Source organism: Ranitomeya variabilis, chromosome 1 (assembly GCF_051348905.1).
Source record: "Ranitomeya variabilis isolate aRanVar5 chromosome 1, aRanVar5.hap1, whole genome shotgun sequence".
NCBI lineage: Eukaryota > Metazoa > Chordata > Amphibia > Anura > Dendrobatidae > Ranitomeya > Ranitomeya variabilis.
The window spans coordinates 697,581,441-697,607,327 of NC_135232.1; the positions used below are offsets into that span (position 1 = coordinate 697,581,441).

Below are 25,887 nucleotides of genomic sequence, written 5' to 3' on the forward strand. Positions count from 1 at the left end.
GCAGTTGGAATTTGTTATGCATGGATTACAGAATGACTACACATTGTGCTATGCCTCAAATGTATTTAATTTTTTTTTAACCAGATTTTGAGCTGGTGTTCAGAGCCAAATTTTACTTTATCTCATCCAAATGCTCAGGAAAAATCCTCAACAAAAGTTCACCTGCTGTCTGAATGAGGTTAACACACATCTGAGCCAGAAAATTTGCAAAGTACAGCTTTTCCCAGTCACTTTCCCAATTGAATGCCTTCACATGGAAATTAAAATCAATCTTATAAATAAATAATAATAATAAAAAAAATCAATACTGCAGTGATCAAAAACCAAACCTTTATTCACAACTGTATAAATGTGCACCAAACACTGGAATTTAAAAAGGAATAACATGCTACAGACCCAAAATAACAAGTCTCCTTTTCTTATGTCAATTTCATTAGTGAAGCTCAGTTAATAAAAGATCAAATCACAGTATAAAGAAACTAAGCGTACAAAAGTGTAGCACAATGTTCAGCTAGCACAGCTCATTCATGTACATGTCGCACTTCAGGCATAAAAAGCAACTGGTGAACGGCTTTATGTGAACATTAAATGGCATCAATGTCAATGTCATCGTCCTTCTCGACAGGCGACTTTACAGTCTCCACCTTGGGCACGCTTACTGTTTTAGAATACACAACCTGTGGAGGCAAAAATAAAAAATCAGATGCCTGCATGAGTGACCACGCCGCTACCAAGTATTACTGGAAATTATCAGTAGGTGAACTAGGTGACAGCTAGTGCTTTGTTTTTTGTTTATGTCTGCATTTCAGACAACTTAAATTTCCATAAGTGTGGCTGTATAAGACATAGATTTCTCTCAATGCAGTTTGGCGTAAGAATTGACAAGTGATCTATAATTGTGATGTTATACATTACCACTGCTCATTTACAATATTGCCTTCATCAACATAGCATGAAGCAGTACCTCTATATTTTCGTCTTCCTCATCGTCATCATCATCTCCAGAAGACTCTTCTTCAGCTTCCTTCAGCCATTTAATAAAGGGGTCTGCTTTTGCCCTTATATCTTTGGCAAGTTCTTTAGAGACATATTTTTTGGATGGCTACCAAAGGAAAAAAAAAAAAAAAAAAAGTTAGACCGTGGGAAAAAAAAAATAAAATAAATAAATATAGAATTACAGAGCTTTAACCTATATTATATACAAAATTTTAAATTTACTCAATACAACACTTTAATATAATAGCATGAGATAATTGGCAATACCTTCTCAGCCCAGCCGAAGATCACCTCTTCTTCCAAGAGATCTGCATCATACATTTCCTTTAAGATATGTGGTATTTTAGAGAGAAGTTGAGCCTGGTGCATACGCACAACGCACTCAAAGCCATGGAGTAGGTACCTCTGCGCCTTCTTGTTGTTGTGGCAAAACTAGAGAAAATGAAAATGCCAAAGTTTCTCTTTTTGCATTAACCACTAGGAAGAGCAGCATAGTCCTTGCAAAACCAATGAAAGGCTATGGGCTGATAAAGGACATGGAGCGGCTACCCAGCTGACATTCAGCAGAATGTGTCAGTCAGCTTAGGAGCATACTTACACGGAGGAAGTGTCGTCTGTATTTCTTTATCTGATCTCTTATCTTATCATCAAAGAGAACTTCTGTTAAGACCAAAGGTCCCAAAATCTTTACATCAAGTCTTTCAGCTTCAGCTAGAATCTCTTTGTCAGAAGAATCGATGATGCCTTCTTCCTTCTTTTTCTGCAAGACAATCCACCACATGAGCTCCAAGTCCCCTTATGTCAGCATTGAAATAGTTAACGGGATCCTGATCTTACCTTCACATAGTCAAACAGCAGGTTTACTCTGTCCTCCACAGGTCGCTCTAGGTCCTCACTAAGAGTGAGATTTTTTGCATGATCGCTTATTTCTTCCATTCTGCGTCTCTGAGCCTCATCGGATGTGTCTTCGCCCCAATCTTCATCGTCATCATCCTCCTTTAACAAAAAAAACCCCATACCTTCATATACATAATATTATACAGAGTAGATTTGCAGTTTAACTGTCCCTTACAGATGTGCAACATGTTTTTCTGCAGGCAGAGTTTCCAATTACATTAATAGTTTTTAAAAATTGAGAGGTAGTGGGGGGGGGGATGAATTCAAGTTATGTAAAATATTTAGCTCTGGATGCCAACAATAAAGCTTTACTTTTAGGGGGCTTAAGATGTGACAGCTAAGAAAGCTGTTGTGGATAAATCTAGTTAGACAACCTCAGGAAAACGAGAGAGAGCGCGAGACACTTTCCCCAAATTTGAAAATCCTTCCGGGCATGCTCAGAGGGAAAACACATGATACGTCGCTGGATTCCTGAGTGACGGTCAGCGTCAATTTTCCGCCGTGCACAAAAAAACACAAACACGTTACTATGAACGTTTTCTCTGCACGACGGATCCAGTGCATGACGGATGAAACGGATGGCCATCCGTCGCTAATACAAGTCTATGGGAAAATGCAGGATCCTGCTAATTTTTTTGCAGGTTCCTGCATTCACAAAAAAAAGACGGATTGTGACGGATTTAAAAAAAAACAAAAAAAAAAAAACAAAAACACGCAAGCGTGAAAATAGGCTTAGTGGCAGCAGACACCCATGGTTTCCTGTGCCCCCCCAATCAGGTGAGAAATTACATATTAATGTGGTATATATCAGACCACACTTGGTCATTATTCTGACAGTATGGATAAACTACATAACTACATATTGATATTCATTACTTACAACACGTGGAGGATTTAATTCTGTTAAAACTGCTGTCTCATTGTTTTTCTCGGCACCATTTTCTTTGACCCTCTTGTTTTTCTTGTCTTCCTTTTTTTTGCCTGAACCACTGTCTATGTTTTCTGCAAAGAAAGGCCCCAGTTAGAATTCCTAAAAAGGCGTCGCCATCCCCACCCAAGTAAAAATACAGATGGTGTTTTGAGTCATTTTAACAGTAAAACTCAAGTCAGAAAACTGAATAGAAAGGACTCAAATTACTCTAGCAAGCAAAAATTGGGACAGTTGGGTTTGCATCTGCCACAGAGTGTTGCTTGCACTAAAGAACCAGGGAAACTCTTACCCCCAACTACAGATTACATGCAGTAACATGGGCTCAACAGCAGCACTTACCTGGTGGATTTTTGAGAATGAAAGTACAGAGCTTATGGTTGGTGTCCAGCATGCCCCGATATCCACAGGCTTTACAAGAATTACCTATTGTTTGTTTCTTGGGATTGACATGCTAAAACAAAGAACAATGTTGTTAATGTCTGAACATTACAGCTGTCTTTTTATAGTTACAGAACTGCAGGGACAGCCAACATACAGTCCTAAAGTAAAGACGTTGCGAAACCCAATCCTAACACTGCCATAAAGACTATTACCAAAATCCAATCGCAGCCATTTAACACTTAAAATGGAGTTTACGGTAAAGCCAAAACGAGAGTTTACACAAAACATGCCAACAATACACATTAGTGCAGTAGTTATGAGGAGCAAGATGATAGGAGAAACATTTATATATTGAAGTCAGGGCTGGCTTGTAGCAGGTTGCAATTTATATGAGAGAAAGGGCAAATTCTGGGCACTCACCAGATCAGTTTCAGGGTTCTCACACTCAGGACATAGAACAAACTTTTTAATGAATCCATCCAACATGTCTTGCAGCTTATTTGCCTCATGAGATCCATTGACAATGTAACGGTCATTCTTAACATCGAACTGGGTCTGCGCTCCCAGCTCACAACCAAAATATTTGGTGGGATCTATTATAAAAACAAAATGCACAAGTCATCACAAATAGTCTTTTCGCCTGTATAACCATGAGTGCATCCTACTACAGTCACTGAGCACTTCTGTTCAGTGTATTCAAAAATTTAACAATTCTAACTAGTCTAGGTGGGTTTCTCTTTATGACCTGACAATAACCCTTTGTAGTATGTGAATGGTTAATTAGATATTAGGAAAAAAAAAAAAAACTGACAGTGAGGGTGATCAATAAATGGAACATGCTGCCATGAAAGGTGACAAGTTCTCCTTCAATGGAAGTCTTCAGTGGCTGGACAGACATCTGGCTGAGATGGTTTAGCGAGTCCTGCATGGAGCAGGGGGTTTGACGTTAAGACCCTGGAGGTCCCTTCCAACTCTAACATTCTATGAGAAGCACCAAACCAATGGTGACCAGCTGATAGCCGGACTGGCCTCCGAGTCGATTAATGAGGTTGCACCATTAAGACATTTGAAGTTGTTAAACTATCACAGGTGCCACAAGTTTTTTGGAACAAACATGATTACCATCTGTATATATATATAAAAAATAAAAATAATAAACTTACACGTTGGAGGCCGATTAAGCGCCTTTGCAACATCAACCATGTTGACTATTACTGTCTTTATTCCATTTCCCTTGCCCTCTACCTGCAACAACAAGAATAAAAAGTTGTCAAAACTAATACCAACAGTAGTTTCCTTCACCTGGTCAGCAAACAATCCAGACACATTACCTTGGCAATCAAACGGGGCATTTTGTACCGATAGAACTGATCGGAAACACTGCGGTTGACGTTGACAGACATTTTGGTTTATTATGATCTCTTTCAATAAGAGGAAAAGCTCTTTGATTGCAACTTTTTGGTATCTTCTGTCTGGAGAAGACTGGATGACATAAACGACTGCAAGAGTTCTCGGTCTTTGACATGAAAATAATTTCGCCACCGAGGCTGTGAGCTTCTTGTTTGTATGCTATGTTTCCCCAATACAGGTACCAATGGCTGCGCAACAGCTCTGAAAAAAAAAAAAAATAAAGATGAAGTTTGGCATCTTTTTTGCTTAGAATCTGATAGTCAGTGAAAGCTTTATCTTCATACCTGCTAGAAGTAACTTTTTCCCCACAGTATAAGTAAACTTACATGGAAATACATTCACATACAATAGAAATTCTTCACAATCTGTTCTCTCCCATGAGATGAAGGAATTGGGACAGATTTAACTACAAAAAAAAACCCCACACTAAACCCAACATGCACAATGCTCTTTTAGCCTGTCATTTTCTATCATGGTAGTTATACCGTATACATAGAAAATAGTTTGCAGGTACCACCAGATAGGCAGGTTCAGATGACTAAACGGCAATCAAAATTGTTTGGCTTATTCCTGGCTGTACTGATGCATGCAGAATATTTGGGGATATTCATGTCATTTTTTTGTCTGCTGATTGTATTTAAAGAGCAGTACAGACAACCTGTCACCAGTGGCCAGTTCTTGCTTAGTCATTGCATTCCACCTGTTACCCCAATATGCGGTTTTTATTTTATGATTTCAAGTCTGTCATGTGGCTCCAGAAATATGGGCCTTATGTCTTTTACAAAGGGAGCATGGCCCACATGAATCTGCCTGAATATTAAAGGCATGTTCACACTGGGCATTTTTTAGGCTAGTTTTTCAACCACTTGAATAGATGGGGAAAATAGGGATTTGTGTGTACTCACCGTAAAATCCTTTTCTCCGAGCCACTCATTGGGGGACACAGGACCATGGGTGTTATGCTGCTGTAACTAGGAGGCTGACACTAAGTTGAGACAAGAGTTAGCTCCTCCCCTGCAGTATACACTCTCATGCTGGCTTCCAGAGACCCAGTTCAGTGCAAAAGCAGTAGGAGATTAATAACAGTACAATACCCAACATTAGAGTATAACATGTCGAAGAAAGTCCGGAACCAAAAAGGTAACAAGCCATAAGGCTAACAGGGTGGGTGCTGTGTCCCCCAATGAGTGGCTCGGAGAAAAGGATTTTACGGTGAGTACACACAAAAATCCCTATTTCTCCTTCGCCACATTGGGGGACACAGGACCATGGGACTTCCCAAAGCAGTCCCTGGGTGGGAAACAAAAACCAAATAAACTCTGTGTACCAACTGACTATAAATGCGCTACGGCCGCTTGCAGAATACGTCTGCCAAGAGCCGCATCCGCAGAAGATTGAATATGGACATTGTAGTGCTTTGAAAAAGTATGCAGGCTGGACCACGTTGCGGCCTTGCGAACCTGCTCCGCCGTCGCCTGGTGCTGGATGGCCCAGGAAGCACCCAACGACCGAGTAGAGTGTGCTCTAATCCCCGCCGGGACAGGTCTGGCCCTGACCCGATAGGATTCTTCGATAGCAGACCGAATCCATCTGGCTATCGTGGCCTTAGACGCAGCTAAACCCTTTCTGTGACCCTCCGGGAGAACAAAGAGGGAGTCCGATTTGCGGAAATGAGCAGTTCTGGAAATGTACCTCCTGAGGGCCCGTACCACATCCAGGGTATGAAGGGCCTTTTTGACCCTGTGTTTTGGCTGTGGGCAGAAAGAGGGAAGAACGATGTCCTCATTAAGGTGGAAAGATGAGACCACCTTAGGGAGAAAGTCCGGAGATGGGCGTAGAACTACCTTGTCCTGGTGAAAGGCCACGAAAGGCGCCCGGCAGGATAAAGCGGTCAATTCTGAGACCCGTCTGATAGATGTCACTACCACAAGGAAGGCAACCTTCCAGGACAGGTAGCGGTACGTCCTGAAGAGGTTCAAACGGAGGTTCCTGAAGAATGCTCAGGACCAAATTGAGATCCTAGGTCTCTAACGGCATTCTGTAGGGGGGTACCACATGGGAGACCCCCTGAATGAAGGTCCTGACCTGCAAGTTGGCAACGATCTTACGTTGAAACAACACAGAGAGCGCCGAGATCTGACCCTTGAGGGAACTCAGTGCCAGGCCGGAATCCAAACCGGACTGCAGGAAATCCAAAATGGAAGGAATAGAGAAAGTAAGCGGAGGGCGACCGGAGCCTGCACCACGAGAAGTAGGCCTTCCAGGTGCGGTGGTAGCTGCGAGCGGAGGACGTCTTGCGAGCTTTGATTATGGTGGGAATGACCTGCTGAGAGAAACCAGCTTGGGTTAGAATCCAGGTTTCAACAGCCACGCCGTTAAACGTAGGGCCCCTGAGCTCTGGTGGAAGATCGGCCCTTGGTGAAGCAGATCTGGGCGGTCTGGTAACCGCCAGGGAACGTCGGATACGAGCTCTGCATACCATGCGCGACGTGGCCAATCCAGGGCAACAAGGATGACCTGAACCCCCTCCGTCTTGATTTTCCGGATCACCTTCGGTAGTAAGGGAAGCAGAGGAAACACGTATGGAAGTTGGAACCGATGCCACGGGTATATCAGTGCGTCCACCCCGATGGCCTGGGGATCCCGAGAACGTGCTATGAAGTTGTGAACTTTGGCGTTCAGTCTGGACGCCATCAGATCCACGTCCGGGGTTCCCCAGCGAAGGCAGATTTGCCGGAAAACCTCTGAAGTTCCCACTCCCCGAGGCAAGGCCCTGACGGCTGAGAAAATCCGCCGCCCAGTTCGATACCCAGAATGTGCACCGCGGAAATGATAGAGTGGCTGGCCTCGGCCCAACGAAGAATGTGGGAGACTTCCTGCATCGCCGCCCTGCTGCGGGTACCCCCTTGATGGTTTATATACGCCACGGCTGTGACGTTGTCCGATTGAACTCGAACTGGGTGACCCGCAAGCAAGGGGTGGAAGCGTCTCAGGGCGAGTCTGATCGCTCGAATTTCCAGAATGTTGATAGGGAGCCTCGACTCCCGAATCATCCAACGCCCCTGGGCAGAGTGGTGTAGGAAAACCGCTCCCCAGCCGAGGAGACTGGCATCGGTAGTTACCACCAGCCAGCGGATCGGGAGGAAAGACTTCCCCTGGAGGATAGATGATCCCAGAGTCCACCATGTGAGGGCTTGCCTGATCCGTGGTGACAGAGGGCATGGGCGATCGAGGGATAAGGGACTCCTGTCCCAGATGTCCAGCAGAGCCTGTTGTAAGGGGCGGAGATGGAGTTGAGCGAAGGGAACAGCTTCTATTGCGGCCACCATCTTTCCCAGGATCTTCATGGCAAAACGGATGGACCGGGGACGAGGGTGACAGAGCGTCCGAGCTCCCTGCTAAAGCTCTTGGGCCTTGGAGCGAGGAAGTAAGACCAGTCCCCTCGATGTGTCCAAGATCATGCCAAGGAATGAAATCCGTCGGGCAGGAATGGGAGAGGACTTGTCCGAGTTGATTAGCCAGCCCAGGCGCGAAAGAGAATCCAAGGTAATGCGGACGCTTACATCGCAGGCCTGATAGACGACCTCCTCATAAAAGGTCCGTCTTAAGTATGGCAACACGACCACTCCTCGAGAGTGAATAGCCATGACAGCCGCCATGACTTTTGTAAATACCCTGGGTGCCGTGGCGAGACCGAAGGGTAAGGCTGTGAACTGAAAGTGGTCCTCCAGGATGGCGAAATGGAGAAACCTTTGATGTGGCGGGAAGATTGGGATGTGAAGGTAAGCATCTTTGACATCTATTGATGCTAGGAACTCTCCTCTTTCCATAGAGATGACCGATCGGAGAGATTCCATCCTGAAGTGCCGTACTTTTACGTACTTGTTTAGGAGCTTCAGGTCCAAAATGGGGTGTACCGTCCCGTCCTTTTTCGGCACAACGAAGAGGTTCGAGTAGAAACCTCTGAATCTCTCGTGTTCCGGAACAATGACCCCGCTTTGGCAGAGGGATTCGATGGCGCAGTGAAGGGCGCAAGATTGAGCTCCCAAACTTGGGAGACGAGAGGGAAAAAACCGTGCTGGGAGGGGAGGCGGAGAATTCTAGTTTGTAGCCAGACACCAGTTCCCTGACCCATTCGTCGTGGACGACGGAGAGCCAGACGTGCTGAAAAAGAAGCAGACGTCCGCCTACTTTGGAGGTGTCGACTGGAATAGACCCTGAGTCATTGTGAAGTGAATCTGGCAGACCTGGACCCTCTGGTTCTGGGTTGCCTAGGCTTTCCTCGCCAGGAGAGTTTCGGCCTGAAGGAAGGTCGAGAGTCCCTGTCCGAGCGAGCGGATCGTTCTGATCTGGATGAGGGGCAGAATTGGACCAGAATGGGCTACTGCAAAAAGGCCGAAAGCGAAAATATTGTTGACGCTGAAAAGCGGCTTTGGGCCTGTGTTGCGGGAGGAACTTGCTCTTTCCTCCTGTAGCGTCGGAAATAAGCTGGTCTAGCTTTTCTCCGAAAAGACGTCCGCTCTGAAAGGGAAATCAGACTTTGAGGAGGAATCTGCGCGCCACTCTGAGCCAGATAGCTCTCCTAATGGTGATGGCGTTTTGAAGCTGCAGTTGCTGCACAGTCCGCCGCGTCGAGGGACGCATACATCACATAATCTCCAACCATGGCAATTTGTTTGGCCAGGTCTGCCACCTCAGGCGGAAGTTCCTGTTTCTGAATGGATTTTGCGAGGGCATCTGCCCAGTAAACCATTGCCTTGGCAACCCAAGCCGCAGCGAAGGAGGGAGATAGAGAGGAACCCGAGGCTTCGTACACTGAGCGAGCTAGGGAATCTAGCTGGCGTTCTGTGGGACTCTTAATTGAAGCACCGTCAGGAACGGATAAGAGTTTTGGTTGCCAAGCGCGAAACCGGAGGATCTACTAGTGGAGATTCCATCCAATCTTTAACAAGATCTGCGGAAAAGGGATACTTCGACTCCAGAGCCTTTTTGCCTGTAAAACGCTTATCCGGACGCTCCCCGTGTCGCCTGACTATATCCAGGAAATCTGGGTGAGAGGCGAACGTCTTATGGGAACGCTTGTTTCTCGTAAAGGAAACGGAATGGTCCAGGGCAGAATTAGAATCAACGTCCACTTTTAGTGCATGATTGACTGCCTCAATGAGGGAGTTGACAGTAGACCTAAACTCCGGAGCATCCGGGTCTAAGGATACATCAGACTCATACTCAAGAGTCGTGATCGCTACGGGCCCCTAGAGAGGGTGAGCGAGAAGTGGAGCTACCAGAGGCTGACTGGTGTGACGAGTGCTCAGGGGAGGTAGTGCGGATCAGTTTTCCGGATGACCGTGCCTCCTTCCGGTGAGAGCGGCCCCTGCTGGCCGACGATTCTCCTGTTACGGAGGGATCTCTTAACCCAGGAAAAAGAGGGCCCCGCTCCCCAGAGGGGTCCTGAAGGGATTTAATCGCTTTGGCTAGCGAATCCACAGACTGACAGGGACGCCACCCACTCCGGGGGACTAGATACACTGGGGTCGGTAGCAGCGGAGGGCTCCTGGGGCATCGCAGGCTGAGCAGAGGAGGGAACTCTGAGGCCGAGGAAGAGAAGCCTGGCAGGTGGTACACGCAGTAAAAAAAAGGTAGTATGCACCTTAGTGGTCTTTCTGGTCCTTGACTGGGACATGGTGTACGCTAAAGTAAGAGAGTGCACAGGTAGGGCCTGCAAGCTGTGGAAGCGAGGGCGACGCTGCAAGGGAGAACCTAACATGGTCTCCTTACCCGTGGTCCTGTGTCCCACTGAGAGGGAGAGCGGCGGTGCTGGTGGGGCGACAGCCAGCGGACAGGGCGCTGCACGTGGAGGAGCGCAGCCGGCAGTCAGAGCGCTGCACGTGGAGCTGCGGCGTGCAGAGAAGATGGCCGCCGGGGGTTGGTGAAGGTAATCTCGCAGAGAGCGAGAAGCGCCAGGACCGGGGGGCGGAGCAGCCGAATTACACGAAAAAGGGGGCGGAGCCTATCTGAAGCCGGGGACTAAATTTGCGGCTTCGGCGCGCCGGCCCCTAGGGGGGAGACCCTGAAAAGGTGGAGGAGCCCTCCGGAACCGCTGGGACGACCGACCCTCCCCCAAATGTTATGGCACTTACCCCGACAGAAGGGGAGAAACGCAGAGAAGCCTGCTGCACCAGCGGTCATAGATTATCTGGTGAGCTGTGCCCAGGGGATTAGGATGGTGCAAGGCTGGGGGAAGCCTATCCACCATCCCCATAAAAGGGGGGGGGGGGGGGGGGGGGGGAGAAGAGAGGAACCATCCGCCTCCTTAGTGGTGATGCAGTGGGGGCTGCACGGACGCCACAATGCAAGGTGCCTCTGAACAGCCGAGGTAAAACCTGGTGGGCAGGGCAAAAAGTCCGGAAGTCCGGCAATAGGCCTGGCTGCAGAAGGGGACACTGAAGGTGACACTCCAGTGCTCGTCTGATAAGGGATGGGGAGATCGGTGCCCTTGAAGGGGAGATCGGTGCCCTTGAAGGGGCCAGTCGCCCCTAAAATCAGCTCAGGCAGTGGCATCCCACGTCGCAGGAGAGGATACGGAGAGGTAAAACTCCCGTGCTCGCCTGTTGTTGGTTCGGGGGAGATCAGAACATGAAAGAATCCGTCGCCCCCTTCGTCCGGGATAGAAAGGTTTAAATCCAGTGTGCCTCTTACGGACACTAAGCTTGAACTGGGTCTCTGGAAGCCAGCATGAGGGTGTGTACTGCAGGGGAGGAGCTAACTCTTTTTTGTCTCAACTTAGTGTCAGCCTCCTAGTGACAGCATAACACCCATGGTCCTGTGTCCCCCAATGTGGCGAAGGAGAAAAAAAACAACCCACAAACGCTGCAAATACACAGGTTGACTTTTTGCAGAGTATTTGCTGCAGAAAAGGCAAGGACAGCCGGATGTGACCTCACACTCGGCTCTGCTACATCTAGATGGCAGGCTGCATAACGCATCCATACAGCGTGTCATCCAGCAGAGCTGACACGAACTGCATTCACTTGAATGGGGCCCAACAATACAGTGCTTGACACACTGTCATATGCATGACAGCACAGCAGACCGCTTCTGATCAGCAGGGAAATCATCCCCGCCGGTCAGAAGACAGCGGGAGCGCTCAGCTGTGATTGGAGATATAAACTTCATCTCCGTCACGGATGTCAGCTAATGGGACTACTGATCCAGTCATCCGACACCTGCTGCCGCTAATTACAGTGAGAGCAGGAGCAGTGAATGGGAGTATTCATCTGCTGCTCCTGTGCTATAAATTAATTTAAAAAAATATTACATTTTACCGGCGTGGGTTCCCCTATTTTTGATAACCAGCCAGACAAAACTCCTTTCAGGTGACATCAAGCCCACATATTAGTAAATGGAGGAGTCTAGAAGACCCCTATCTATTACTAATCCTATAGTTGCAATAATTGTAAATAAAAGACACAGCAAGAATAAAGTAATTTGTTTGAAATAAGACTAAACAGTTTATTTATATTTAGACAACTAATCCCAGCGAAGCCTTCAATCTCCTGTAATAAAAGTAAAATAAAATAAAAAAAAAGCAACAATATGCCATACCTGCCCGTCGTGTCCCATGCACTAATCCATATCTGTGGAATATACAGTTTTCAACCTGGACGGTGCCAAGATGCGACTGTCCCGGCTGAAAACCACTGAAACTAAGGAGAAAGGGTGCACTCTAGCTGTATGCTTTTAGTACGTACGGGTGCGGTGCCTAGTCCAATAATAGATATGACCATAGCAAAAAAAGAAAAAAGATTGGACTAAAGTAGGCTCGCACAACCTCATTATATGCAAAAATATGAAAAACATTTATTGGAACACCACAGCAAAACAATATAAAAACATTTAAAAATGCACATATAAGTACACATCACCCCAATTAAACTCAGTATGTGAAACAATACACCGATAAGCTCAGCTGAACCAACATGTATATACCAATGTCATGGTCAGGACCCAATACCGTAAACCTGAGTCCCACTAATCTGTGGCTAAAAGTGGATGTAATTCTAAGTAGCCAGAATAACGCTGTTGAATAAGCGGAAAAACAGCAAATTGCCGTACCTAATCCATTGAGTATAGAACGTAAATCAGAGCTACTGAAAAGTAGGGCAATAGAAGTCACCTAAAACCCTCACGCCAGGGTTGGTCTGCTGAGAATAAGGATGGGGTGTAAAGAACTGGTCCCACGCGTATCGCCGCCGCAGCGGCTTCGTCAGGGGAAGTGGGTTTGTGTGGTGAGCCACCAATGTTATATACTATAAGCCTAATTACCTAAAATGCCAGCTGCTGGGTCTCGTTGGAGCAGAGAAGCGTGGACCGCAACCGCCGACCGGAAGTGGAGGGGAGCTGGGCGGAAGTCAAAGGGATCTCCATGGAGAGGAAGCTGCGCATGCGCACACACGGCTCTGATAATGAGCCATGTTGCGCAAGCGCTGGAACAAAGGAACAGATCAGATGGAAAAAGATAAAATGACACCCAGTGCAGCCGCCGCAAAGGATAAAGCTGAAAACCACTGGTGATTGCACTGTCATTTTCCCCCATGTTCCAGGTCACCGCTGGAGATGGGGTAGTATCCATGGCCCCTTCCTAGGCCATCAATCAGTAATATCAGCCTGGAGTTGTCTGCATAGCCTTTGCTGGTTATTAATTATAGGGGGAGCCCCCGTCTTTTTTGAGGGTCCCCATTTTAGTCGCAAGTAAAGGCTAAGTATACAGTTGTGAGCTGATATTAATAGCCTGGAAAGCTCCATTGGTATTAACCCCTTCCCAGGCTATAAACATCTGCCCCCAGTAGCTGGTTTTGAAAATTGCACGGGAGCCCACGCCATTTTCCCTAAAATAATCTAATTACATATCCAGTACTTGCACACTGTACTAGTTGTATTTGTCACTGAAGTCTATACATCCACTTATTCTGTATTCTATCCCATCTGATACTGCTGTAATTTTACACTGCTGAATTAGTAGCTTTTCTTCTCGCTCTCTATACTATGTTTATTATGATGCAGTGACCCATGCTGCAGCCAGGGGTCGCTTTGTGGGCTCCTCAGGATACGCATGGAGGCGTAACTGGGTTTGTTAAACAGGGTCCGGCATGATTGTAAATGGCTGGTATGTGACGCAGAGGGAGTCTGCGCTGTAAGCCAGTATTGTTGTTCTGGGGCTTGTAGTTCCATAAGCCTTGTGTTTGTTTTGTTGTAAAGGGAGGCTTACAGGGTTAGTCGGAGAGCTGGGCGGGTGTGTAAGGCCTATGTGTTGGAAGGTCCCAGGTGGGGACGGACTTCCTGAAGAGCACATAGTGAGGCCTTGGACCTAGAGGCCTATGTGTTGGAAGATCCTGGGAGTAGGACTTCATGAATAGCACATGGAAAGGCTATGTATGCAAAGTCTGATGGCATTGCATTGGGGGAGCTACCGTCTGTCTGAGGATCTGGACTGTCAGGTGGCCTGGTGAGCAAGGCATTGTCCTGGAGATTGGAGATAGAGAGAGAGATGACCAGAAGGTCTTGGAAGGTAACCCAGAGTATGGGGAACTGTGTACTGACATGGGGGTCAGTTAATGAACTGTGCGGTCACCCATGGTAACTGGACGGAAAGACGTCAAGCATGTTTAGAGACTGCAACCTAATGTAGTATGCTGGTGCCTGTTGTGTTCCATGGTTATTAATTAACTATTCGGCGTGTGGACACCCATGGTAAAAGGACAAAGGTCTGGCGTGTTTAGTGACCGTCTAAAAGCCGTATACTATGAAGTGCTAAGTTCTATGAGGTATGTGATGGGTAACATGGCTTACAGCAGTTTCATACTTTAATAGACCAAAATAGACAGTTAAAAAAAATAATATATATATACATATCTGTCTACGTTTATCCTGTTGACAAGCAAATGTATTCCCCAACCCATTAGTGATCGCGGCATCACAAATTATATTCATACACTATGTAAGGCACCGGTAGCAGTGAAGAGGCAGTGACCCACAAAGTTCAAACATAAGTCTCTAATGTGTTCTCTTCACACAGAAAAGGTTCCAAGCATATAACTTAAATGTACATAACTTCAGTGTTCAGTTCACACCAGTTCATAACAGCATCCTTTATATTGCTGTCACTACACATGCTAGTCCTCCTCTGACTAGTTCCATGGGTGTCCTGCACCGCTGTATCAGTCTCTACTCACAGCCGTACACAGACCTTGACATCCTCTTGTCTGCAGCTGTGACACGCTGGTTCTTCCTTTGGACACAGGACAGTCTACCTTCAGTTCACCTCTGAGTACAAGACCTGTCCACATCTGTGACCAGTCTCCGTGGACAGCAGTTCCACTGTGTATGCTATGGGTTCTCAGGCTTCACTCTGGCCCTGACACTCAAATCTAAAACCTCTATATAGTGTAGGGCTTTTAACAATTGTAATCACAGCCACACCTGCGACTAACTCCCCCTCATAGCCTCACTACGCCTCTGTGCGCATCCTGGGGAAAACAAAGAGCCCCCTAGCTGTAACAGGGGTCACTGTCTCACAACATACATATATTTTCCGTGTATATATCTTTTCTATCCATTCTAACCTGTCAGTGATTTTACTGTAGCAGCACTTGAATTGCCTGCTTTTCAAAGGAGGTATAGTTCTACAGGAAGTACCATATTTTCCGGTGTACAAGACCACCATCAACTTTACCATTTAAAATACAGAGTTTGGGATATACTCACCGTACAAGTCGGGGTCATCTTATATGCCGGGTGTCGTCTTAGGCTACTTTCACATTAGCATCGTGCACTGCACGTCGCTATGCGTCGTTCGGTAGAAAAACCGCATCCTGCAAAATTTTTCTCCATAGACTTGAATTAGCGACGCAGTGTGACGCATTGCCACACGTCGCGCAACAGTCGTGCGACGGTTGCGTCGGCACGAAAAAACGTTGCATGTAATGTTTCTTGTGCGTCGATAGCGTCTTTTCCGACCACGCATGCGCGGCCGGAACTCTGCCCCAACCTTCCTGCACATCAATGGGGTAGCGGATGCGATGTAAAACAGCATCCGCTGCCCCCGTTGTGCGGTGCTTCCACATTATGCGTCGGTGCACTGCAACGTCGCATAGCGACGTGCAGTGCACGACGCTAGTGTGAACGTAGCCTTATATGGCCAGATGGGTGAAAGAGAAGGGGGTAATAGAATACAAGAGCAGGCTTGATTCACCTACACATTCCTGGTGAGGCAGTCATCGGGGACCACTCCCCGCACCACATGTGGCAACCGCAGAACTCCGCACCTGCCGTATAAGACGACACCCGGTGTATAAGATGACCCCTGACTTTTGAGAAGATTTTCAGAGGTTATAAAGTAGTCTTATACGCTGAAAAATACGGTAGGTTGTTTCCTCTGGGGCACTCAACTTTAATAGCATGAACAAAAAGACCCACGTAAAGCCCAAAAACACATTAAAAAATGCACGAAAACAATACACTAAACATGCGTTTTATGCAGCAGCTTCTTTCCTGCCAAGAAATCAAGTTTTGCTGCAGAAAAAATAAAGCAGCAGAAAAGCCCAGTGTGAACATCCCTTAGGCTGCTCTGCATAATTAGCATGTGGCAACACTGGTTTGATATAAGACTGAAAAAAAAAATTCCTATCTGGAACCATATGGCAGAGGAAAAAAAAAAAAAAAAAAAAGTTTACATACACAGGAATAAGAAAAGTAAAAACTATACAGAACATCTCTAGCTGTGCCCCTGATCAGGATGGCTTCTTTTAACCTGTGACACTACTAGTCAGCTCCTGTCCCCTCTACAGATGATGCAAGGGTTGCAAAACACATCTTTAACTTTCAAGTCTTTGGCCCAGATTCAACAAGACTGTTAAACTTCACAAGTGGTGGGGGAGGGGCATGGCAGAGTTTGAGGCTCCTGTTTCTCTAAAGGTACCGTCACATTAAGCGACGCTGCAGCGATAACGACAACGATGCCGATCGCTGCAGCGTCGCTGTTTGATCGCTGGAGAGCTGTCACACAGACCGCTCTCCAGCGATCAACGATGCCGAGGTCCCCTGGTAACCAGGGTAAACATCGGGTAACTAAGCGCAGGGCCGCGCTTAGTAACCCGATGTTTACCCTGGTTACCAGCGTAAAATGTAAAAAAAACAAACAGCACATACTTACATTCACGTCCCCCTGCGTCCACTTCCTGACTGACTGAGCGCCGTACAGTGAGAGCAGAGCGGTGACGTCACCGCTGTGCTGCTTTCACTTTCACTTTGCGGCGCTGAGTCAGAGGAGGAAGCAGACTGCAGGGGGACGCAATGTGAGTATGTGCTGTTTGTTTTTTTTACATTTTACGCTGGTAACCAGGGTAAACATCGGGTTACTAAGCGCGGCCCCGCGCTTAGTTACACGATGTTTACCCTGGTTACCAGTGTAAAATATCGCTGGTATCGTTGCATTTGGTGTCAAACACAACGATACACAGCGATCAAACGACCAAATAAAGTTCTGGACTTTATTCAGCGACCAGCGACATCACAGCAGGATCCTGATCGCTGCTGCGTGTCAAACTAAACGATATCGCTAGCGAGGACGCTGCAACGTCACGGATCGCTAGCGATATCGTTATAAAGTCGTTTAGTGTGACGGTACCTTAAGAGGCATCTCTTCATCAATCAGGCAAGGCACAGTGTCTTGTGCCTCCCAAGAAATCTTACTCTAATCCCTGCTGGAGTAAGGGTACTGTCTCACAGTGGCACTTTTGTCGCTACGACGGTACGATCCGTGACGTTCCAGCGATATCGCTGTGTCTGACACGCAGCAGCGATCAGGGACCCTGCTGAGAATCTTCCTTCGTAGCAGATCGTTTGGAACTTTCTTTCGTCGCTGGATCTCCCGCTGTCATCGTTGGATCGGTGTGTGTGACACCGATCCAACGATGCGTTCGCTTGTAACCAGGGTAAACATCGGGTTACTAAGCGCAGGGCCACGCTTAGTAACCCGATGTTTACCCTGGTTACCATCGTAAAAGTAAAGAAAACAAACAAACAGTACATACTCACATTCCGGTGTCCGTCAGGTCCCTTGCAGTCTGCTTCCCACTCTGACTGACTGCCGGCCAGAAAGTAAGAGCAGAGCACAGCGGTGACATCACCGCTGTGCTCTGCTTTCACTTTACGGCGGCACTCGGTCAGAGCGGGAAGCAGACTGCAAGGGACCTGACGGACACCGGAATGTGAGTATGTACGGTTTGTTTTTTTTCCTTTACTTTTACGATGGTAACCAGGGTAAATATCGAGTTACTAAGCGCGGCCCTGCGCTTAGTAACCCGATGTTTACCCTGGTTACCCGGGGCCTTCGGCATCGTTGGTCGCTGGAGAGCGGTCTGTGTGACAGCTCTCCAGCGACCACACAACGACTTTCCAACGATCACGGCCAGGTCGTATCGCTGGTCGTGATCGTTGGAAAGTTGCAGAGTGTGACAGTACCCTAAAGTTTCTTGAATTTGTTTAGTGGGATGGGGTCAACACCCCCTCCCCTAATTTGCCTCAGTTGTGCCTACTTTGTTATAGCCAAATGACAATGGGAAATACATCAACACTTGCAGAAGAGCAGCCTCGAGTTGTGCCAGAATTTCACAACTTTTAAAAGCTATATGCTAATTGTCTCTTCAGAGGGGAAGAGGACTAGAACTCTAGTGCCACCTATTGGAAGTAGCAATCCTAACAGTCAATGTCAACCCTTTAAAGAGCCTTCTCACATGACTTAGGATAATAGCCAAACCAGAATCTCAATTTGCAGACAAGCAAAAGCAATATGGTAGAATTCTGCAGAGTGCCTTGGATAATCAGGCTTTTTAGCTATACTACTGCCTTTTCCACCCAGTTTTGTCCACTTTTAGATGAATCAGAAGCATTCGTTTTCTATAGTTCTGATCTTGTGCTGCCATAGTTTCACCTTAAAATGGTCGTTCCACAACTCGCCAACTTGTATTGAAGAGTAGGACTCGCCATAGACAAGAGCTTCTTACTGTACACTTTATGCCAATATAACTCGATGTAAGCAAACAGCTGACACTCACACCAACAGACAAGTTGTCAGACTTCTTCAGTCAGTGAACAGCTTAATAAGCAGCTTTGAAATCTTTTCACAATCTCCTGGCTGCAGAAGGAAGCATTAGAAAACTGCTAAACTACAGGGAGTTACACCTTCCTGTTGTGCTTCATGCCCTTAAAGGCGTGGTTAAAACCCAACATTAGTTTCATACTAAAGGTACCGTCACATTAAGCGATGCTGCAGCGATATCGACAACGATGCCGATCGCTGCAGCGTCGCTGTGTGGTCGCTGGGGAGCAGTCACACAGACAGCTCTCCAGCGACCAACGATGCCGAAGTCCCCAGGTAACCAGGGTAAACATCGGGTTACTAAGCGCAGGGCCGCGCTTAGTAACCCGATGTTTACCCTGGTTACCAATGTAAAAAAAAAAACAACAACAAAAAAAAAAAACAGTACATACTCACCTTCTGATGTCCGTCAGGTCCCTGGCCGTCTGCTTTCCGCACTGACTGAGCTCCGGCCGGCAAGTAAAAGCAGAGCACAGTGGTGACGTCACCGCTGTGCTTTACGGCCGGCGCTCACAGTCAATGCGGGAAGCAGACGGCCAGGGACCTGACGGACATCAGAAGGTGATTATGTACTGTTTTTTTTTTAACATTTACAATGGTAACCAGGGTAAATATCAGGTTACTAAGCGCGGCCCTGCGCTTAGTAACCCGATATTTAACCTGGTTACCATTGGAAAACATTGCTGGCATCATTGCTTTTGCTGTCAAACACGACGATACACGCCGATCTGACGACCAAATAAAGTTCTGGACTTTCAGCAGCGACCAGCGATATCACAGCATGATTCAGATCGCTTCTGCGTGTCAAACACAACGATATCACGGATCGCTATCGTTGCAAAGTCGTTTAGTGTGAAGGTACCTTAAATGTCTAATTTAGTAATCTTAACTTCTATTATACTCAAAATTCTCCATTGAGTATCGAGTATGCAGTGGGGATTCTCAGATGAGACATCCAGGGGCCAGAGCTGTGGTCACTGCTGCAGCCCCCCCACCATGAAAGCCCAGTATACACACCCCGAGCTAGATTCCTTTGAATGATCACCGACATAACTGTCACTAACTCCAAGGCCGGCTGCACACTATCTGTAAGTCTACTGAACGCAGGCGAATCCACATGTAGTCACTGAACCATGCAGATTCACTGCGTTCAATACATCCTATGGGCGAAATTTGACATGATGCGGTCTGGAGACACGCCGCATGTCAGTGTCTGGGTGATCTGTAGGCATCTGGACGCATAGTGGACATGGGATTTCTTCTGGCCGATGCGGGTTCGACGTTGCATAAGTACACAAATTGTCATGATTAAGGGAGCTTAGTCTCCAGAAACGCGTTGAGATTCTTACCCATATGGCTTGTGCTGAAGTCTGTATCCTCTATGCTTAAAAGTTTGTGAATAAAGATAACTCTTTTACGGATTCGGTGAAGCTGGACATTCTTTTTTGGACTCTATACGCCTGGACACAGTGGGTCCGTGCTCCCGAGGATTGGTTTATGCATCACGGGTGAGCTGGTTTATATTCCTTCTTTACAAGTACACAACGTCAAACCCGCAGCAACTCCAGCTTGTGTGCATATAGCCTAAAGAGAAGAGACTGCCTGGCATAAGAACGCTGCGAAGGAGAGAATGAGGGAAGAGTCCAGCACCTAAAGACATCACTGATAATCAGGGCTGTGGAGTGCGCAAGCCAAACTTTTGAATGTTAAACAGCACTGGTTTAGCACAACATCTCCTTTAAGAAACGTTCACACAGTGGGATTGCTCAGTGTTTCACATCACCATTTGTAAGCCAAAACCAGGAGTGGGTCAATAAAAAAATGCAGATGTGAAATACAGACAAAAATACTGCTGTATGAACTTAGCTTTACAATAATCAATCCAAGAGATGTGTCAGTCCCTAATAAAGTGATGTTCTCTCTTCATGAGATGGGAGTGGACCATTCACCTCTTCTGGCAGAAGACTTAAAACTATTTTCACGAGTTGCATTTATTGCTGTTTTTTTTTCTCCTGCAGGCAAAAACCTGCTCGATGCTGTATTTTTGTTGTCTCTTGTGCACATTCAAAGTTTTTTTCTCTAGCAAGATGCTGCCGCTGCCATTTTGATGAAGTCAACTTTTTTTTTTTTTTTTAAATAACCCCCAACATTATATGCAATATGCAAATTAGAGGGCAGGTAACTGAAGGTTCACTGACCTGTCCTAAGCCCATACAGATGAATATGTAAGCAGAGCACCACAAAGACCTGCCCAGCCTGGAGCAGGAGACTAAAACTGAATAAACAAAATAAACAACTTGTGGAATTCTTTCACCATATGATGAAAGCTAGGGTTGATCGAATAGCTTCAGATAAGTGCTTATCCGCATATCTATAGCGCTTATCTGAATAGCTGCATTGGTAACTTGGATCCCTCCCGATAATCAGCTATTTCGGCACCACTGTCACTTTATGAGGTTATAGCTCTGGAACGCTTCAACGGATCCCACTGATTCAGAGAATGTTTTTTCATGACATTGTACTTCATGTTAGTGGTAAACTTTATTCGATATTAACTTGCGTTTATGGGGGGGGGGAATGGAAATTTTGCAAAAATTAGGCAATTTTCAAACTTAATTTTTGTACACTTAAGATCAGAGTGGTGTCACAAAATGGTTAATAAATATTATTTCCCACATGTCTACTTTTCATTAGCATAAATTTTTCTGTTAGGCCATTACATGGGTTAAAAGTTGACCAGGGATCTCATTTTTCCAACAATATATACTAAATTTCTTTTTTCTTTTTTTTTATGGACCACCTCATATTTGAAGTGAGTTTGGGGGGTCAGTATAACAAACTACCCAAAAGTGACTCAACTCTAAGAACTGCACCCCTCAATGTGTGCTAAACTACATTCAAGAAGTTGAGTAACCCTTCAGGTGCTTCATGAGAACTAAGGCCGGGATCACATACACGAGATACGGCCAAGTCTCGCAGGTAAAAACCCAGTTCTGGCGCCGGCACTCCGGAGCGGAGCGTGCAGCCGCACAGCAATACATGGAACTGCACGCTCCGCTCTGGAGTGCCGGTGCCAGAGCTGGGTTTTCACCTGCGAGACTCGGCCGTATCTCGCGCATGTGTGATCCCAGCCTAACGCAAAGTGGAAAGTTTTATTTAAAAAAAAATAAAAAAAATAATAATTTTACTTCCCCCCCCCCCCCCCCCCAAAAAAAAGTCTTTGGAACCAATTTTTTTTTTTTTTTTCCCCACAAGGGTGCCCCCTCCCTCCTGAGCCCTGCGCCCAAACAGTGGCTTTCCCCCACATACAGGCTATTGGCGTACTCAGGAGAAATTGCACAACAAAGGAAATTTCTCCTGAGAACGCAGATACCCCGAATGTGGGGGAAGCCTCTGTTTGAGCGCATGGCAGGGCTCAGGAGGGAGCACAGTTTGACTTTTTGAACACAAAATTGACTGGAAGCAATGGTGGCGCCATCTCACATTTGGAGACCTCCTGATGTACCTAAATCGTGGAAACCCCCCCCCCCCAATTCTAAGCCCAACCCCAACGGAAATAACTTATTTTAGTATTTTCACTAAACTAAGGGGGGGGGGGGGGGGGGGGGTGATAATGGGGGTTTGATTTACTTTTTTTTAATTTTGATCACTGATAGAAGACGCCAGAGCCCAGGGGGACTTCATGGGGGGTTGCAGGGACAAAAGAGGGGAATCAATCACATCAGAGGAGAGAAGTTATTCCGTTAGCAACAGTGATCGCAACACTCGGGTCTGTTTTTACCGACCCGAATCATGTTTTCTGGGGTCTCCGCTACCTCTCGTAAAAGAGACCCTGGAGAAGTTCTAACTCTGGGGGGCGCTATACACTTATTTCTCAATGCTGAAGCATAAGAACCCTTAACTGCCGCCGTTAAAAGGCGTATCAGTGGTTAAACTAAACTGAACACAGCCTCAGAGTAACATAAGTGCAGTACATACAAGTCTGGATGCCCTTTGATCAGCATAGTCTCCACCCCAGGACACCCCCCCATCCACCCTTTAATTCATGTGCATGAGCAGAGGTGAACATGTCCTTCAGCTGTAACACATGCAGCCTGGAATAAGTGGCTATACACAGCAAAGTGAGTGCCAGGGCACAAGTCAGTCAACACATACATACTGCACTGGTATATAGCCCCCCCATATGCAACAGTGCCACACGCAGGAGCCCCCCCCCCCCATATGCAACAGTGCCACACGCAGGAGCCCCCCCCTATATGCAACAGTGCCACACGCAGGAGCCCCCCCCCATATGCAACAGTGCCACACGCAGGGCCCCCCCCCCCATATATGCAACAGTGCCACACGCAGGAGCCCCCCCCCCCCATATGCAACAGTGCCACACGCAGGAGCCCCCCCCATATGCAACAGTGCCACACGCAGGAGCCCCCCCCCCCATATGCAACAGTGCCACACGCAGGAGCCCCCCCCCCCCCATATGCAACAGTGCCACACGCAGGAGCCCCCCCCATATGCAACAGTGCCACACGCACTGGCCCCCCCCCCACATATGCAACAGTGCCACACGCAGGAGCCCCCCCCATATGCAACAGTGCCACACGCAGGAGCCCCCCCAAAAGCAACAGTGCCACACGCAGGAGCCCCCCCATATGCAACAGTGCCACACGCAGGAGCCCCCCCCCCATATGCAACAGTGCCACACGCAGGAGCCCCCCCCCCATATGCAACAGTGCCACACGCAGGAGCGCCCCCCCCCATATGCAACAGTGCCACACGCAGGAGCCCCCCCCCCCCATATGCAACAGTGCCACACGCAGGAGCCCCCCCCCCCCCATATGCAACAGTGCCACACGCAGGAGCCCCCCCCATATGCAACAGTGTCATATACACACACGAGCCCCCCATAGTAGTGTCACACACCCTATACACTGTGGTATGAGCCCCCCATATACAGTAGTGTCTGTCACACAGGAGATCCTCGGCCCAATGATGACTCTCGGGGAGGGAGCGCTGATGACTCACTACTGCAGCACTGACTCAGCCCTGTCAGGCCGCGCATGCGCAGAGAGCCTCACTCCCCTCGGCCCCGGCAGCCGCACAGAGGGGGTCCCCTGTACCCCAGAAGAGGGGACCACACTTCCGCAGCCCCATTTTCACCGCTACCCCTCATGGAGCGCTCGAGAAATCCCGCAGCTGCTCCCCAGCCACCTGCGTCACGTCCTCCTCCTCCAGTCATGAGGCGCGGCCGCCATTTTACCTCCACCGTCCCCGCCATCCCGCGCTCGCTCACCACTCACCGTTTTCGTCCAATAAAGACATAAACACAACGCTGCTCGCCCTTGGGTGCGATGAACGGAGAAGGGCAAGAAGGAACGGATACAACCGCGGAGTTCTGGACGGCACAGCGCACCGCTGGCCACGACACTGGACCCAGGCCGGAGGAGATTACACACCGAGCGGGAGACACCCTCCGAGCGGGGAACCTGCGGCACAAACCGGGGACATCATTAACTCCGGGGCGGGAGGAGACTACAAACAAAGAGAATTCAGATACACTGGACGGTTTAATAACACGGGCGGGCTGCTAATTACAGGTCATTAATTAGTGGGAAGAGGCGTTAATTGTCGGCACCGGGCGGCGCATGCTGCGCCGCGCACTCACCTCACGAAGCTTCTAGTGCTCTAGTACGGAGGCGCTTGTGAGCGAAGCCTCTCAGCCAGAGACCAGCCTACCTGTGGGCGGGCACCGCCTACTCCAATTCTCAACGGCCATTGGACGACACAGGGGGTTCTTTGTTGATTTCCGATTGGTCAAGTCCTCTATCCAATCAGGGGGCCTTTCTTTCGTTGGCCGCCCAATGAGCGAGGTTTCCACTCGGTAGAGGGGGCAGAAGTGTCGCGAGACCCGCGCGGGAAAGTTGTTGACGAGTGCCAAGCCACATGTGACAGGACTAACCTTTATGTGTGGCGGCGGCTGAGGGGAAGGGCATGGGGTAATGGCTGTCTGTAGCGAGGCGCTCCGTGTGTAGCCGAGGTATAGAAGGCATACAGGAGCATGTGTTTGTAGAAAAGTGGCGTAAAAAGCTATGAAAAGTCTCTAAATGTTTGTGTAACTCCAGGTTTCGCAAGAATCAAACAACTTTGTGGTATTTTGACCCAATTTTCAATCCAGCTTGTACAAAGCGGGCGTATCTGAGACGAAGCATAGCGACCATCACGAGCGGCGGAGGCCTTACACCACTAGTTCTTCCCATCCTTGACACTTCGCGCCTCACCTGCCAGAATCAGTAAGATGAGCACGCCTCACACCCCAACCCATCCCTTCAAGGCCGGAGTGAAAAAAACTGAATATTCCCTTAGGCCACGGGTGGGGGACAGGCCGATTCCCGAGGACCACAGTATTCGAGCCAACAGTCAGGTTTTACCGGCCGTCAGCCCTTTAATTATGGTGCTTGAACCCTCTAGGTTCAAGCAACATATTGTAATCCGATTTCTTATATTTTATTCTTCTCCGCGTTTTCCGCAATTAATGCGGCCCGAACTGCTCGGCGCAGAGACCCCATTCAGGCGGCGTTTCGAAGCCCTCGGTGAGGACAGGTGTGCTATGTATTTTTGGAGTCGATCCGATTTGTAGTTTGTTTTTTTTTAAAACGCATTTTAAGAAAAAAATTTCTCATAGAAATTAATGGCGACCTTTCCATGACCCCCAACTGACATGGATTGAAGCCACAGCGCAGGTGCACTGACCTTACAAAGATGGCAGCTATGCAAATGTACGGTGTCTGTATATTAGAGTGGTGTCTGTATATAGGGGGATGTCTGTATATAGAAAGATGTCTGTATATAGGGGGATGTCTGTATATAGAAAGATGTCTATATAGGAGTGGTGTCTGTATATAGGAGTGGTGTCTGTATATAGAGGGATGTCTGTATATAGGGGGTTGTCTGTATATAGGAGTCGTGTCTATATAGAGGGATGTCTGTATATAGGGGGATGTCTTCATATAGGAGTGGTGTCTGTATATAGGAGGATGTCTATATAATAATAATAGTAATTTTATTTATATAGCGCCAACATATTCCGCAGCGCTTTACAACTTATAGAGGGGACTTGTAC

The 25,887-nt window shown here is 47.6% G+C and overlaps 1 protein-coding gene across 2 annotated transcripts; it reads right to left on the reverse strand.

Moving 5' to 3' along the window:
* Positions 1–308: 308 nt before the first annotated feature.
* Positions 309–24,554, reverse strand: EIF5 (eukaryotic translation initiation factor 5). Of its 2 annotated transcripts, XM_077267011.1 has the most exons (12): positions 24,433–24,554; positions 24,068–24,253; positions 4,537–4,816; positions 4,369–4,450; positions 3,626–3,798; positions 3,164–3,275; positions 2,774–2,895; positions 1,834–1,992; positions 1,595–1,756; positions 1,264–1,428; positions 965–1,102; positions 309–677 (listed from the first exon to the last, which is right to left on the reverse strand). In XM_077267011.1, the coding sequence occupies exons 3-12, from the start codon at positions 4,606–4,608 to the stop codon at positions 585–587; spliced, it is 1,278 nt and encodes a 425-aa protein (XP_077123126.1). In that variant the 5' UTR covers positions 4,609–4,816; positions 24,068–24,253; positions 24,433–24,554; the 3' UTR covers positions 309–584. The 2 variants fall into 2 exon arrangements, with proteins under 2 accessions (XP_077123126.1, XP_077123136.1); XM_077267021.1 differs by lacking the exon at positions 24,433–24,554 and having other exon boundaries at positions 24,068–24,307.
* Positions 24,555–25,887: the final 1,333 nt, after the last annotated feature.

Excerpts from the sequence above, each read along its gene's own strand:
- EIF5 (XM_077267011.1), bottom strand. The coding sequence starts at position 4,608 with ATGTCTGTCAACGTCAACCGCAGTGTTTCCGATCAGTTCTATCGGTAC. Across the intron at positions 3,276-3,625 it reads AGAACCCTGAAACTGATCTG|CATGTCAATCCCAAGAAACA; the intron begins GTGAGTGCCCAG and ends TCTTTGTTTTAG. Across the intron at positions 1,103-1,263 it reads TCTTCGGCTGGGCTGAGAAG|CCATCCAAAAAATATGTCTC; the intron begins GTATTGCCAATT and ends TTCCTTTGGTAG.